At 42.8% G+C, this 16,729-nt stretch overlaps 2 protein-coding genes across 2 annotated transcripts in view; one reads left to right on the forward strand and one right to left on the reverse strand.

The window, feature by feature from the left end:
* Window positions 1–2,477, reverse strand: part of cpped1 (calcineurin-like phosphoesterase domain containing 1) — an 80,979-nt gene extending 78,502 nt beyond the window's left edge. Inside the window, exon 1 of the mRNA XM_034194297.1 lies at window positions 2,299–2,477. Coding sequence (XP_034050188.1) covers window positions 2,299–2,395 — 97 coding nt within the window. The 5' untranslated portion in view covers window positions 2,396–2,477. The remainder of the gene's footprint in view (window positions 1–2,298) is intronic.
* An 8,607-nt stretch (window positions 2,478–11,084) lies between these two features.
* The window catches only part of shisa9a (shisa family member 9a), a 117,354-nt gene continuing 111,709 nt past the window's right edge, over window positions 11,085–16,729 (forward strand). Inside the window, 1 exon segment of the mRNA XM_034193537.1 lies at window positions 11,085–11,890. Coding sequence (XP_034049428.1) covers window positions 11,376–11,890 — 515 coding nt within the window. The 5' untranslated portion in view covers window positions 11,085–11,375.

A 16,729-nucleotide genomic window follows, 5' to 3' on the forward strand; every position in this document is an offset into this window, starting at 1 on the left:
CTGTATAGCTAAACCTGAACTGGTATCGCTTAGAGAACGTAGAAGGAAACAGGATCTATTTAAGACATACACGTTCACTCATGGTTTATATAAACCAGACCCCAGTCAATTTTTTTGCTCAGCCAGAGAGGCAACTTAGAGGAAATTCATACAAGTTAGCAAAGCAATATTCTAGGACAGATGGGGCAGACTGGGGTAATTCCATACCAGGGGCAATTCCATAACCAGATTTATTTTCTCCTGGTTATGGGTCTTTAGGGTTGGAGGAGAGAAAGTTATATTTCAGGTACATTTTAAAACAAGGCTGCTGTTTGGCTGTTGACCAACCCTCCTCATTTATCCGGGCTTGGGACCGGCACTCAGAATGTACTGGCTGCACACCGCATGTGGCTGAGTTCCTGTTAATTCTAGAATAGAATTTAAAATTCTTCTTCTTACTTCTAAGGTTTTGAATAATCAGGTCCCATCTTATCTTAGGGACCTCATAGTACCATATCACCCCAATAGAGCGCTTTGCTCTCAGACTGCAGGCTTACTTGTAGTTCCTAGGGTTTGTAAGAGTAGAATGGGAGGCAGAGCCTTCAGCTTTCAGGCTCCTCTCCTCTGGAACCAGCTCCCAATTCGGATCAGGGAGACAGACACTCTCTCTACTTTTAAGATTAGGCTTAAAACTTTCCTTTTTGCTAAAGCTTATAGTTAGGGCTGGATCAGGTGACCCTGAACCATCCCTTAGTTATGCTGCTATAGACTTAGACTGTTGGGGGGTTCCCATGATGCACTGAGTGTTTCTTTCTCTTTTTGCTCTGTATGCACCACTCTGCGTTTAATCATTAGTGATTGATCTCTGCTCCCCTCCACAGCATGTCTTTTTCCTGGTTCTCTCCCTCAGCCCCAACCAGTCCCAGCAGAAGACTGCCCCTCCCTGAGCCTGGTTCTGCTGGAGGTTACTTCCTGTTAAAAGGGAGTTTTTCCTTCCCACTGTCACCAAGTGCTTGCTCGCAGGGGGTCATTTTGACAGTTGGGGTTTTTCCGTAATTATTGTCTGGCTTTGCCTTACAATATGAAGCGCCTTGGGGCAACTGTTTGTTGTGATTTGGCGCTATATAAATGAAATTGATTTGATTTGATTTGATTTGAACCTGTCTGGCCAAAAATATGGCAGTTGAGCAGACAACAAAAAAACAATCCATATTTTTAAGGTCCATAACTACACCATCCAAGCTTTCAGTTTGGTAAATATGCTTTATAAACTCTCAAATAATTGTGTAGAATTGATATGTTTTCAAAATAAAGGAACTAATAATGTAAAAATAGATATTATATCTGTGGAATTACCCCAGAGGTAAACAATGGGTTGTTAGGAAACACTTAATTTCTTAGGAATGCATTAACTGATATGGGATTACTCACACATATATTTAATGATTAAAGAAATATTAATTTTGTCTTTTTAAAATTACTATTTTTTCTATCTTTCCAGGAAAAATGGTGCATTTTGCTATTCTATTGGAATGTGAAACTAAAATGGGTTTAGCAAGTTGTTATTTCCTTAAAGTTTAAATTTCAAGATTGACTAAAAGATATATGACTGAATTTCTGACATTGATGAATGTTTTACTGTTAACGTTAATGGGGTATGGAATTGCCCCATTCCAAATTTTATTGAGATTTTTGTAATTTTAATGAATAAATATTATATGCATGTGTAAAGGTGTAGTTCATTTATGCTTTTGCTTAGTAGGTATTGATTGTTTGTTAGAATGAGTTTGAATTGATTCTGCTTCTACATGGTTAAAATATTCAAATTTATAAAGTAGGGTATGGAATTACCCCGGTCTGCCGGTTTTCTAACTGAGAAACGACTGGAATAGTATGCGCACCGACTCTACCTCCAAAGAGCATCTGAGATCTCTACCACCCTGACCAGAGGGATGACCCAACCAAGTATATTAAGTACTTATGATTATGATTTAATATGTATTAGAGAAACTTTGTAACACTAAGCCATAAATGTGAAAATGTTTTTCACAAAAACATTTCATTCGAGGGAAAAGGTTAAACTGTTTAAACTGTTGATTAAAAGGGTCTTCCAGTTTACAAAAAAATAAAAAATATACTGTAGCACCAGTAACGTGACGCAAAGTAGCTACACAGCTATCTAGCCTGTATTATGGAAACAGCGACCAGATTAAATTTAAAAGACAAAAACAAAACCTTTGTTTTTCTGAGTCAGGTCGTTTGTGTAACAGCTAATCATTAGCTAACCTTTAGCTAAAGAAGCTAACAGCAATGCGATACCTTCTGTCAGTCCGCTGAAAGTCCGCTGTTTTGCCCTGACAAAGATGTCTTCACTGTCAGCCATACGCTCCACCGGTTCCAGCAGAAAAGTGGACATAATTCTGTTCTTTTGAGTCTGGGAGAGAACACCCACGAGGTGTTTGACTGTGCAGCTGTTAACGTCGAACCAGCTGTTTGCGGCTAGCAGCTAACGTTAGCCGCATACTATCGGTGATCGATTACAAAGCCTGCGAGTCAGCAGCAGCGCTTTTCTGCAACGTAACACGTACATTTCATTTATTTCTTTTCTTTCTTTTTTTTTTAAAACGGACAGAGCACATTAAGCTGGTAAAGAGACGAAAGCAAATACAGCCTGTAAAGTGCGGTGTAGTAGTTTAATAATATTCATATACAATTACTTTTGTCGTCAGAACATAAAAGGAAGAAATACAAATGGAATAGTTACACATGTTCACAGATCAACATATATAAAACAGACAATTAAAATAGCAACAAGGTCCTTGCTAAGAATGGTTGTTAAATTAATCTTCACAAGTCTGTAACTGGTGGCCCGGGGGCCAGAGACAGCTCACAAGGCAAAAGATTGAGGATTTCAGCGTGATTTATTAAAGGTTTACGGCCTATGAGTTTTTTTAAGACTTAAATGAAAAAATAATTTTCTTTGGCACCACTTTAACTTTATTCCTTAGCATTTAAATAAGGAGTTCATAATATGATATTGCCAATATGATTTAAAAAAAAAATACAAATTAGCAAGGTCTTCAAACAATTTAGAAGTTCTCCCCCTGAAGGGAAATAAATTCAAGGAATCAGAAACCATGACATATTTTTGGTAGTGACGTCAGACTATGTGGGCGCTTCCGCCGATCTGTGCAAGCTGGGAGTAAATGGGAGTAAAGAAAGGCAGCCGGCTGCTCGCTCAAACAAAATAAACCAAGATAGCGGAACATGCTCTGAAACAACTTCTTTCTGCATAAAACTAAGATTTTTCATATGTTTTATAAAGGTTAGCAAAAAATAAACACTTTTAAATCTAAAAATGCTGTTTTTGAAACCAGATCACACATCTGAAGTGAGTTGCAAGACATCTTATTGATGTTGGCGTGCACACCTGTGCACACGCTTCAAGTAAGTGGGTCGGGTCAATGGTAATCTCAAAACGTCCTCCATGCACGCACGTTTCCTCCCGTAGTCTGTCTGCAAGATGTCATAACAAAGAAAGACAGTCTGTGTGGAATTTCTGCCACAAAATATCTTCCCTTCATTAAAATGAGCTGTAATTTTGCAACATGTTACAAAATAAATGTACATTAGAATGCTTGGATTTGTGTAGGAACTAAATTTTGACATTTTTTGTGAAATTTATTACTTATTTCCACAGTAACTGCCCCACTAAGAACAGATCTGTGTCCAGTAAAAAAAAAGGCTGCTGTCAGAACAGACAAGATACTTTGCATGTTCTCTTGCACAATCCTATCTGAAAATAAGCAAAGATACGTGTAACTGTGATTTTACAACAACTGAATGAATATTGTATCAGCAACACTTCAAATTAGATGTTTCATTCTTCCCACATAGCTCCTTCATGAGCCTTTAATCTAAATATTTTGGGAACTAAAACAATGTGAAGCCGGGTTTTCCAATCACAACTCCAGGACCTCGGACACAGACCGGAGCATTTCAGCACCATGGAGAGAGACTACACTCAAAAAACTGGCTCATTGGATTGGATTTCCATCTAATAAATATATGTAGTACCAATGACATTAAATAAAATAATCTTGCATGGATGTGCTTTTTTTGTGGGGCTACATATATTTATTAGATGGAAATCCTGCACATAATTGAATTGAGTTCATCCAATGAGTCATTTTTTGAGTGTATGAAATCCCATCACGTGTCCTTCTTTATCTCTAGGATCACTGTCATTTTAATAGATCCAGTACAGATAACTATAAATGTCCTGTCCTCTGTAAGCACATAATTCATCACTATAGACCTCTTTTATTACAGGTTTATGTACTATAACTTGCTCATATCTTCTTCACACTTTTCCCTTAAAGCGTATGACCTTTAGAAGCAATTGCTTTAGAGATACATGTAAAAATATCAGAAATGCATTGAAGGGAAGTAAAGCCTGGAAAAATGATTTTCCTCAGCGATGACACTGGAGTTCAGGTCACCTCCATTCATTCATTTTCTATACCTGCTAAGTCCAATCAAGGCTCAAAGTGGGGCTGGAGCATATCCTAGGAGTCATAGGGTGTGAGCCAGGGTACACCCTGGACAGGACGCCAGTCTATCACAGGACTGGAAACAAACACATTCACACCCACGGTCAATTTGGAGGCATTGAGTCACCTAACCTGCATGTCTTTGGATGTAGGAGGAAGCCGGAGCAACCGGAGAGAACCCATGCGAACACGGGGAGAACATGCAGACTCCCCACAGAAAGGACCATGTGGGAAGCAATCCCATGACTTTCTTGCTGTGAGGCAACAGTGCTAACCACTAATCCACCGTGCCACCACAGGTCAAGTCCAATATGCAGATATTTGAAATGTGTTTCTAAATTAGACATCCTACCAAAGCTGGGACCCATTTAAGTGGCAGATCATTCACTCTAAAAAGTAAATCAGTGGCTTTGTATATATCATAGTAAGAAACAACTATACTGACTTAATAAAATCTCTGAAACACATTCAATTGATTGTTTGAGTTGGATATACCAAATGAAATGCCTAAAAAGTTAAGTTATTTTTTTAATCTTAACTATACATTTATTATTTGAGTTTATTTCATTGAAATACATTAGCATTTGCTTAAAAAATTCTATTGTTTGAAATATACTGAATTTGTTTGCTAAATTTCATTCAGAATATTTGGAAAGTACACTTAATATTTTAAGTTAAATTTACCAAGATCATCAAGTATATTTAATTGATTACACAGCTTTTTAATTTACTCAGTATTTTTAAGTGCAACAATGTTTCACCAAAAAAAAAAAAAAATTCTTTTTGAGTAGAACACAGTAACAGTTTTTAAAACGGTGGTCTTAAGAGCAGAGGTGTTGGGAAGGTGTCGTGACACGGACCCACAACAGGGGGCGTTAATGAACGGACAATGGATAAGCCAAAGAGTAACAATTTAATGTTGTGAAGTGCACAACGAAGTACAGACAATAACAATATTGCGGAATGTCAATCATACACAAGGTGATGTGTGGCAGGCTCGAAGATAGAAGACGTCTGGAGATAGAAGAGCCGGATCCCACACGGCTTCCACCACCAACGGATCTGAAGAACACCGGAGCCGCCAAGCCCTGCGCCCCAGGTGGCCGCTGTCTTCAGCAGTCAGACCCGGTACTGCTGGCAGAGAACAGAAACAGTTTTGATGAGTGTGAGTACGCACACTCAGTAATCCCACAGTCTGTGTTCTGTAAGGGAGGGAGCACCTCCACCTCCAGTCACACACTCGTGCAGCTCCTGTCTAACCACTTATCTGGTTGGGGTGTGAAGCAAAGCCGTCGCTGATCACACCAAACACCAATCCCACAGATAAGGCAACACCCACAGGAAAACGGCTGCAAAGAAGTTCAGACTATTAGTCAGTTTAAATTCAGCAGAGAAATTACCTGTATGGTAGCTGATTTCTCGGCGGGGAGGTGGAGTTGCAGTCCGGCTTTTATGGAGGTTGACGTAGATGAGTGACAGCTGGTGGTGATGATGTGACAGCTGTCACTCCACTGGTTTCAGCGCCCTCTCGTGCTTGAAGCCCGCACTCCAAGCAGGGCGCCATCTGGTGGTGGTGGGCCAGCAGTACCTCCTCTTCAGCGGCCCACACAACAAGAGGATTCTTGTTTCAGTTCCCCATCAAACTGTAAAATCACTCAGGTCCCTTATGCAAGTACCTTAATCCTTAAATTGTGTCATGTATCTGAGCCTTGTAATTGGTGTGTGTGTGTGAATGGGTGAATGTGTTTTGGATAAAAAATGCAGACCAGACAGCTGGGTGGAGTGGAACAATGCAGATGAATTGTCTTGTCATAAACAAGCGTGCCGGGAATCAAACCCAGGTAGTTTAGCTCTTTCCCCAATTTTCAAATTGGACATGGCTCAAGGACCCTCACGGACCTCAAGTGTATGACGGCTCTCATGCAAACATTTTGTTCTAGCCTTTTGCTCTTTCTTTAACAGTGCCTTATGACATCACAAAGATCTAATAGGCAGTGCACAACAATTTGGTTGGCCCTCCTCTATAAATAGGCACAGGTATGTGTGTTGTGTGTTGGGGGGGTGTGGCTGGATATTTTGGTGTTCTTTTCTTTTCTTTGCTCTCCAGGTGGCATGAGAACTGATTTGTCTGTGGAGAAGGTGCTGGCTGAAGAATCCTTCACCCTCATCAACATCATGTGCAGCACCTGTGACTGGTGCTCACATGCAACCTTAAAGACTTTCAGCTGAAGCAGATCATTGGATGACGTTCTGCATTTAAGTCATGTGTGATTCAAGCAGAACTGCCGGGAGCTCGACCTTGTGATGTTCGTTTGTGAGACGCTGAGGACCGCGCCTGGGTTTGACACATCGAGCCCGTGAAGCAAGGAAGGGTGAGGGACACATGCTGTCAGCACACATTAAAGGTGATTAAGTGTTTGACTAATTGTGGATAGTAACTTGGTATTTTGTTACGCAGTATACTTGAATTGTGATGAGAATTGTGCTGCTTGCTTCTCACTGCTGTGGCATGCGGATAAGAGATCCTCCACCTGTTGTGAGAGAGCTGCTCATTTACATAAAGCTTAAAATACAGACCTGCATGTGTTGCTGATAGTGTGTGTCTTTTGAAGGATATTAGTTATAACTGCTGACTTACCTCACCTCTTCTATGCTTCGCAGAGAGTCGGTTTGTCGTGTCCACCTGGGGGGTGTTTGGCGGTGGTAGTGGGTCCAGGAGCGCCGGGCTTCGATCCTTCTGGGCGCTGGAGAGCGTGCCAACAGTCACTCCACCAGAGGGACGCTATTTGGTTTTTACACTTTGTTGTGCACTAGCGGGTGAAATAAATATATTGTTTTTGTTATTGGAACCGCTTTCTGGTTATTTTTAGCGCTGGGTTCCGTCTGACGCAGGTCCGCTCCTCAACCCGCGTCGACACATAACAGTAGTTCCCGGCCATTCCATAATGGACCCAGCGGCAGAGGCGGTTCCTTTTGCCGAAAAAGTTCAAGAACACTTGGAGAAAATATGGGAGCAATTACAGCATCTCGCAAACCATATTAAACAAACAGACGCCCGTGTTACGGAGCTTGCAGCGCAAGCCGTTCCGCTTCCTGCTGCTCCAGCTGCGGCATCATCGATACCGGTGCAGATAACTCCGTCACCCAGAGATTCGGCGTCCGAACCGATTGTTTGTCGTCCGGAGCCTTGTGCGGGAGATGTCGAAGCCTGTGCTTCGTTTTTGATGCAATGTTCTCTGGTTTCTGCTCAGTCAGGTTGGAATGCCGCAGCTTTACGAGGAATGTTTGTAGATGGGTTAAATGAGTCATTAAAAGACGAGCCGGCAGTCCGTGACGAGCCAAACGAGTTAGATGAGCTAATATCGTTGGTGATTCGTCTAGATGATCGGATGAAGGAGCGTGGACGCGAGAGAGGGCAGCCTTCAGAGCAGGTTTTTTCATCTCGGGGCTTTCCCCGACACAGATCTGGGCCGCCTCTTCTTCGCTCCACTGAGGCTCCTCCAACGGGACCTCTGGCTCCTCCTGTTGACGAGCCCATGCAGCTCGGACGAGCAGAGATTATTGTATTGCCCCGACATATAAACGTCAAGAAAGATAATGGTGACGTATCTCCAGGTGTTCTGGGACAGGCAAAATAACACACATAAAAATAAAAAAATAAAAAATCTAGTACGGGTTAATGTTTTGTTTTCTTTAAATAGGGGTTATAATTTGTTTGGGGAGTCAGAGGCGTGTCTGGTGGAGTGAATGTTAGGTGGATAGAAGCCCGTCTGGGCTCACTTAATTGTTAATTTTTTTGTGTTTTAGGTATTTTCTGTTTGGGTTGTTGGGTCGTTTTATTTTGTTGTTTTTTATTTCCTTACATCCCTAACCCCAACCTCACTTGCCCCAAGACCGTTTGTCTTGTGGGTTGTGGGGTGGTGCAGGTTGGTCACGCTGAGCGTTCTCAGAAGACCTCTGCACCTGGGGGGGGGGGGGGGGTGTTAGGGGCGTTTTTCTTGGTTTGGTTAGGGCCCGGTTCCACTCCAGCCTCGGTGAGCCTTTGTACCGTTCGTCATTGGTGTTGCCGGGGTGTGGTGCAGCAGAGACATACCTCAGTCGGAGGGGTGGGCCGATCTGTTGCCGTTCGCCATTTTGGTAGTTCCACCCCTCCCGAGGGGCTGGGGTATGGTCGAGTTGGGGCACTGGCCGTATTTCCGGTTCTCCGCTGCGCCTTGGGGCTGGGTTAGTTTTTCCTGTTCCCTTCCCCGGCTTAATGTTTTGAGCCGTTCGCCAAAATTGAGCCGCCGAGGGGCTCTGGGAGGGACCTGGGGTCTTTCGGGGTGCCGGGGAGGGTAACAGGGTTTACAGTCGTTTTATATCCTCCCGGGGTTGTTTTTGTAGTCCTCCGGGGGTTGAGTTTTGATTTTGTTCTGTTTCCTTCCGGGTTCCACCTCCAGGGTTGATGGGACGGTCCTCTGGGGGGGAATTGGCTTGGGGCCAACTAGCCAAGTGTGGCCGGGTCTGGGGTTCCGGGGTTGTGGGGAGGGTACCTTCTGGGGTTGATGGTACGGTCCTCTGGGGGGCGCCGTTTGCTCCATGTACACCTGGGGACCTTTGTGGGATTCTGGTTCTGGCTGTTCCTCCTGGAACTGGCGGTAAAGGCCTTCTGGGGGGGGGGTTGGGCTCTGCAGGTCGTTCTGGGGGGGTTGTTTGTTATTTTTCTTATGTATTTATGTTTGTATTGTGTTTGTGGGGCTGTGTTGGGTTTTTGCATTTGGGAGTTTTTCTTTTCTTCCCGGGGTTTGATGGGACAGTCCCCTGGGGAGGTTTTGGGAGGGGTTGTGTTTTTTCCTGTGTTGGATTGTACTGGGGAATGTTTTGGGGCTTTTGTTGATGCCAGCCGGCCTTCCAGCTGCGGTGCCCTGTCCTGCTGTCTGTGGTGGACCTTGGGAGCGTGGTGCTGTCTGCTTCCTGACGAGGACCCCGGAGGGAGGTGCTGTTCTCAGGCCTGGTCTGTTTGGTCGCCGGGAGGCTTCCCATTAAAGGGGGGGTACTGTTGTGTGTTGGGGGGTGTGGCTGGATATTTTGGTGTTCTTTTCTTTTCTTTGCTCTCCAGGTGGCATGAGAACTGATTTGTCTGTGGAGAAGGTGCTGGCTGAAGAATCCTTCAACCTCATCAACATCATGTGCAGCACCTGTGAATGGTGCTCACATGCAACCTTAAAGACTTTCAGCTGAAGCAGATAATTGGATGGCGTTCTGCATTTAAGTCATGTGTGATTCAAGCAGAACTGCCGGGAGCTCGACCTTGTGATGTTCGTTTGTGAGACGCTGAGGACCGCGCCTGGGTTTGACACATCGAGCCAGTGAAGCAAGGAAGGGTGAGGGACACATGCTGTCAGCACACATTAAAGGTGATTAAGTGTTTGACTAATTGTGGATAGTAACTTGGTATTTTGTTACGCAGTATACTTGAATTGTGATGAGAATTGTGCTGCTTGCTTCTCACTGCTGTGGCATGCGGATAAGAGATCCTCCACCTGTTGTGAGAGAGCTGCTCATTTACATAAAGCTTAAAATACAGACCTGCATGTGTTGCTGATAGTGTGTGTCTTTTGAAGGATATTAGTTATAACTGCTGACTTACCTCACCTCTTCTATGCTTCGCAGAGAGTCGGTTTGTCGTGTCCACCTGGGGGGTGTTTGGCGGTGGTAGTGGGTCCAGGAGCGCCGGGCTTCGATCCTTTTGGGCGCTGGAGAGCGTGCCAGCCTTCACTCCACCAGAGGGACGCTATTTGGTTTTTACACTTTGTTGTGCACTAGCGGGTGAAATAAATATATTGTTTTTGTTATTGGAACCGCTTTCTGGTTATTCTTAGCGCTGGGTTCCGTCTGACGCAGGTCCGCTCCTCAACCCGCGTCGACACATAACAATGTGCTCTGCTCTGAGTGTGCTTGCAGTTTCCACCCCACATAACAAGATATGGTTTTTTAACATAAAAAAACAAAACATTTTATCTGATCTCCATGAAATTTTGTGGAATGATCAATCCAAGGGGAACAACCTGTTAATCATTTATTAGGAGCTGGATGTGGATTTATTTGATTTGAGGAGTTGGGGGTAATTTTTGTAGACTGTGATGATTTTCTCAAAACTAAAAGCGTCAGTGACACGTGTCTGTCACAGATCTCATAACAGACAATCAACAGGTGAATTTTTTAATGCAGATGTGGATTATGCCTGATTCAGGAAGGTACTGAAGGAACTGCAGTGCATTGTTCATAACAGGTCTATAACATGGACGTTTAGCCCTAGCAGAGGAATCGTTTCCAAATCCTGCTTATTGACTGATTCTTTAGTTCCAAATATATATTTTTTTAACAAAGCTAAAATGAAAAAGAAAATGAGAGGATCGAGGGAAGTTCTCCAACTGTGCTTGACGGCAGACGCAATGATTTGCGTCTCTCTCTCTCTCTCTCTCTCTCTCTCTCCATCCTCCTCCCTCCCTCTCTCCTCCCCCTCCTTTGCGCACCAGACTCGTCGTTTCTTCCGTTGGCTCACTGTGCGCGCTCGTCCTCTCCTGCGGCGCCTGTTTCGGCTGTGCGTAATAGCGCACCGATGGATGCGCCCGCAGAGATACGCAGTAAATACAGCGTGCTGTGGAACAGTTGTCAGCTCAGGTGCATCCAGATGTGAGTTGGTTTTGCGCAGTTCGTGTGGGTAATGACGCTCCTCGGCACGGCAGACGGTGGGTCGCGGTTTGGATGTACGTTCCTGGACTTCTCGTCGTGTCATGACCGCGCGCCTTTGCGCTTCTCTCCAAATCGTTCTGCCTGAAGTTAAAGGGAGGAGAAGGCACAATGATAGGAAAACACTTTCTCCTCGGGTTCCTGTTGCTCAAACTTATGGCTCTCGTGTGCAAAGCTGACGGGGAGCCAGGGCTTCTGGGAGGATTTGTCATGATCGCCACCGCCAACGGCTCCAGGGAGGAGGAAAGCGTGTCCGAGGAGACCCCGCACACGGAGGACAAATGTCGTGGTTACTACGACGTGATGGGCCAGTGGGACCCGCCGTTCATCTGCAAGACGGGCAATTATCTGTACTGCTGCGGCACCTGTGGCTTTCGCTTCTGCTGTGCCTACAAACACTCGCGTCTGGATCAGAGCACATGTAAAAATTACGACACTCCGGTGTGGCTGAAGACCGGACAGACTCCTTACAACAACAAGAACAAGCTGCGCGACAGCACCAAAGACAAGACCAACTTAATAGTTTACATCATATGTGGAGTGGTGGCCATCATGGCACTGGTGGGGATTTTCACTAAACTGGGGCTGGAAAAGGCTCACAGACCCCAGAGAGAAAACATGTCCAGGTAAACAAGCTATTATCAAAATCTCTTCATCTGTGTGTCAGTCTCATACCACATCAACCACTACGAATCTTTATTTCAATATCTCTTGACACAAATCTCTGAAAATATCAATATTTCCCAATCTCCAAACGTCTCAATCATTCTCAATTCGTTAATCTCAAACTTTCTCAATATCCATGCATCTTAATCTCCTAATGGTCTGTAAATAGCAGTTTTTCTCCATCTCTGTCAATCATAAACTATATTAATCCCAATCCCAATATTTATCAATCTCAATGTTTTAATCCACCCGACATACTTCTCAGTCATTTTCAGTTTGTTAATTTGAAACTCTCTCAATATCTACGGATTTTAATGTTAAATTCCTTTTAATACCAGAATGTTTGCTTTTCGCCATCTTAATCTGTTATAATCACAGTTTCCATAAATCCCAATCTTTTTCAATCTCTATGCCCCAAATGACAATCTTCTTTATCCCAATCTACATCTCAGTCTCTCTCAGACTCACTTAATAGCCATGAATCTTAACATCAATCTGCTTTTAATACCATTCTCTGTAAATATGTTTTTCTCTATCTCTATCAATTTCAATCAATTTTAATCCCAGTTTCTATAAATATTTCTATAAAATATTTCTTAAACTGTATGCTCCTAATCAATCTTCTTTATCCCAATCTATTTCAAACTCTTCCAATCTTTGTAGATTTTAATTTTAATGTCCCTTTACGCAAATTTCTGTAAATATCGGTATTTCTCCATCTCAGGCAACCTCAATATGTTTTAATCCAGTATTTCATGATTCTCAGTCTTTTTCTATGCCCCTAATGGTAATCATCTTTATCACAATCTATGCCAATCTCTATGTCAAATTCCCAGTCTCTATGAATTTTAATGTTGATCTCCTTTGATCGCAATCTCTGTAAATTAGTTTCTCTTAATCTTTATGTCTGTCAATCTCTTTTAATAGCAGTTTCATTAATTCTTTTTCCATTTCTGTAACTCTTATTGTCAAGCACTGTTCATTCTCTGTTAGTCTCAATCTTTCTCAAGATCTGTTCATTTTAATAGCTTGATGCCAATTTACATAAATTTCAGTGACTTTCAGTCTGTGTCAATCTCACTCTCAATTTAAATCTTATTGCCAGTGTCTGTAATGCTCACTCTATAAATTTTAATCTGCATCAGTCTCTATCAGTCTTAATCTCTGTCCATCTCAATCTTTCTGAATATTTATACTTGTAAATACCTCTAAATCAGAATTTCTGTGAATCTCTACTTCTCAAGAGTCTAGGTTTATTTCTCTCAAACTCTGTCAGTTTCAATCAACCTGAATCTTAATGTCAGTAATTCTTAATCCCAATCACTCTCAATGACAGTTTGTCTCAAACTTAATTTCAATTAATCCTAATTAGAGCCCGACCAATATATTGGTTGGACAATAATGTTGATCAATATCAGCCCAACATATCTTTATCAGAGTTATTTTTGGCAAAATAAAATCTTTTAATTTACTGAATAAATGAAGCAGAAAAACACTTTGGTAGTTGGGAGTTTTGTCATTACATAGTTTGTCCAGTAGAGGACAGTCCTACAGCATTGTCTACAATACTGTCAAGCACAGCTGGGACCCCCATCACCCCTTGGTCACATTAGCTACAAGAGACAAAGGCAAAGCAACCAGCCTTGAAAATGAACCACCATTTATTTTCAAGTGGTCACTTTGCCTCCCATGAGGCAGGGTAAGAATAGAGGATAAGTGTATTTAATGCGCATTCTGAGTAATCTGATATGGTGACTCGCAATCTGAGTGAAGGCAGTGTGATCAGGCAGATTGAGGTACATTGATTAGCTGATGATGACTATAGTTATTTATAAGAAAGTTTATGTTTAAACTGTAAAACATCAAGCCTCAATTACATTTCTTTGTCACAAGGGTTTCATAATGAAATGTGAGTAATTGTTGCCTTTTTTATGTATATATCAGCAGAATTGTCAATATTGTAAAATTTTCCCTCCCTAATATTGGTCTAATATTGGTCTTGTCTCCCAAAGCATCTGTATCAGGCTGTAATTCTAAGTTCTGTGATTATAAACTGTTCTCACGTTTCTCCGTATCTCTCTCTAAAACTCACTTTGTTAGTCTTTCTTCAACCCAATCTCACACTATTTCATGGTGGCATCACAAAAAGTAAATTAATCTATAGTTTGTGCTCCCGTCACGTTATGGTTATGGTTAGGGGAAGGGAGAGGGTAAGGTTATGCTTAAGGTTATGGTTATGGTTAGGGGAAGGGAGAGGTAAGGTTATGCTTAAGGTTATGGTTATGGTTAGGGGAAGGGAGAGGGTAAGCTTATGGTTGAGGTTAGGGGAAGGGAGAGGGTTAGGGTAGGGTTCAGGGAAGGGAGATGGTTAGATTATGGTTAGGGAGAGGGTTAGGTTATGGTTAGGGGTAGGGAGAGGGTTAGGTTATTGTTAGGGGAAGGGAGATGGTTGGGCTTTGATTTGGGAGATGATTAGGTTATGGTTATGGTTAGGGGAAGGGAGAGGGTAAGGTTATGGTTAGGAGTAGGGAGAGGGTTAGGTTATGTTAAGGTTAGGGGAAGGGAGATGGTTAGGGACATGGTTAGGTTATGGTTAGGGAAGGGAGATGGTTAGATTATGGTTATGGTTAGGGGAAGGGAGAGGGTTAAGTTATGGTTAGGGAGATGGTTAAGTTGTGGTTATGGTTAGGGGCATGGAGATGGTTAGGTTATGGTTATGGTTAGGGGAAGGGAGAGGGTTAAGTTATGGTTAGGGAGAGGGTTTGGTTATGGTTAGGGAGAGGTTTAGGTTATGGTTAGGAGTAGGGAGAGGGTTAGGTTATGGTTAAGGTTAGGGGAAGGGAGAGGGTTAGGTTATGGTTAGGGAGAGGATTAGATTATGGTTAAGGTTAGGGGAAGGGAGATGGTTAAGGTTAGGGGAAGGGAGATGGTTTAGGTTATGGTTAGGGAGAGGTTTAGGTTATGGTTAGGGAGAGGTTTAGGTTATGGTTAGGGAGAGGTTTAGGTTAAGGTTAGGGAGATGTTAGGGTATGGTTATGGTTAGGGGAAGGGAGAGGGTTAGGTTATGGTTAGGGAGAGGGAGAGGGTTTGGTTATGGTTAGGGAGAGGGTTTGGTTATGGTTAGGGAGAGGGTTTGGTTATGGTTAGGGAGAGGGTTAGGTTATGGTTAGGGGAAGGGAGAGGGTTAGGTTATGGTTAGGGGAGGGAGAGTGTTAGGTTCTGGTTAGAATTAGCGGAAGAGGTAGTTAAAAAAGCGTTAAAGTGGGCTGTCTTTCTCAGATTGATTCTCGCCTGTAATATCTCTCGTGATGTCTCCATCTCAGTTTCTCTCAGTTGAATCACTATTAAACAGCCATGAGCTGCTGCAGTATTGCTAAAGTACAGAATACAGACTACTGAAGAATTAGCATTTTTCTCTGAACAGTATATGCAAATATTTGAGTAGTAAATGTGAAAAATATTCATTATAGTTTAAAATACTTCCTTTTTTATATAACTACTGTAGTGTTTAACATTTAGCCATGTTTTTCATTTTTCTGGGAAAACATGAGGGATATTGTGGTTTGCACATGTTATGTTATGAACATTGTGTTATGTGTGAATGTAACTGTGTATTTGACCCCCCCCCCACCCCTACCCCTTACTATCTGTCCGTTTACAAAAGCCGCCGCAATAGTCGTCTACATTTGCTGTTATCTGGAGTTCACAACTGGTCATCTGCTCCTGCAGATATCACAAGTGTGACAGCGTCAACAAACTCAATGTCACAATGAATTTATTATAAACGCTCTTTATTTTTCACAACCCAACCAGAGGCAGGGGCCCCATTTTTTGAGCATCATGCAAAAGATCTCTTTGTGATCCAGAGATAGCGGACAGAGGTGTTTGGTGATGGAGATACCTTTGCAGAAGAACAAAGGTCCGGGTTTTTAGGGCCCTGGTGCATCCTGTCTCACTGTGTGGTTGTGAGACTTGAGCACTAACCAGTGACATAATGTGATGACTGGATGTCTTTGGAACCACGTGTCTGGAGGATTATCACTTGCATCACTTTTCTTTCTGCTTGATCCATCATGCAAGTACTAAGGAGTCACATTTCTCCTTGTTGCATCAGAGAGATCAGTGGTGTCCAAACTATTCCAGAAAGGGCCAAGAGGGTGCAGGTTTTCTTTGCAGCCACTGGCTCCAAAGGGGAAGGGAGAGGGTTATGGTTAAGTTAAGTTAATCAGACCAGCCACTGGTCTGATTAACATCACTTTTTGAGCAGGTGGGATGAGTTCATCAGTGAAATCACCTGCTAGAGTCAGTGGCTGCAAAGAAAACCTGCACCCTCTCGGCCCTTTCTGAAATAGTTTGGACACCACTGAGATAGATGTTTACTTTCGAGAAATGAAGACGCACCTGTTGTCTGCCTGAGCCGTTACCCAAGGCAGGTTCATGGTGTGGTGCAGGCTCCCAGACCTGACCTGACTCAAAGGCTCCCATTTGTTCCCTGTCAGATGTTCCAAGAAAACCAGCTAAGTGAAAGCAGTAATAAGTAGATAAATGGTTAAATCTTTTGCTCAGCGTGCAATGCTTCATCATGCTGACAGTATCTTCAGCAGAAGACTCCATTAGGTCCATCTCGTACTGATCTAAGGACTCAAGTTTTTAAAACTGCAAACTCTTTTTTTAACTTCTTATTTTGTATTTCTTTCTGTGGTGCTATAATTGTGTACAGGTTGTTTACTATATACAGCATTCACACCCCCACCCCCAAAAAACCCAACAGGAGGAGGAGGAGGAGCCCTCAGAGAACA

The sequence above is a fragment of the Thalassophryne amazonica genome, chromosome 18 (genome assembly GCF_902500255.1).
Source record: "Thalassophryne amazonica chromosome 18, fThaAma1.1, whole genome shotgun sequence".
NCBI classification, from domain to species: Eukaryota; Metazoa; Chordata; class Actinopteri; order Batrachoidiformes; family Batrachoididae; genus Thalassophryne; species Thalassophryne amazonica.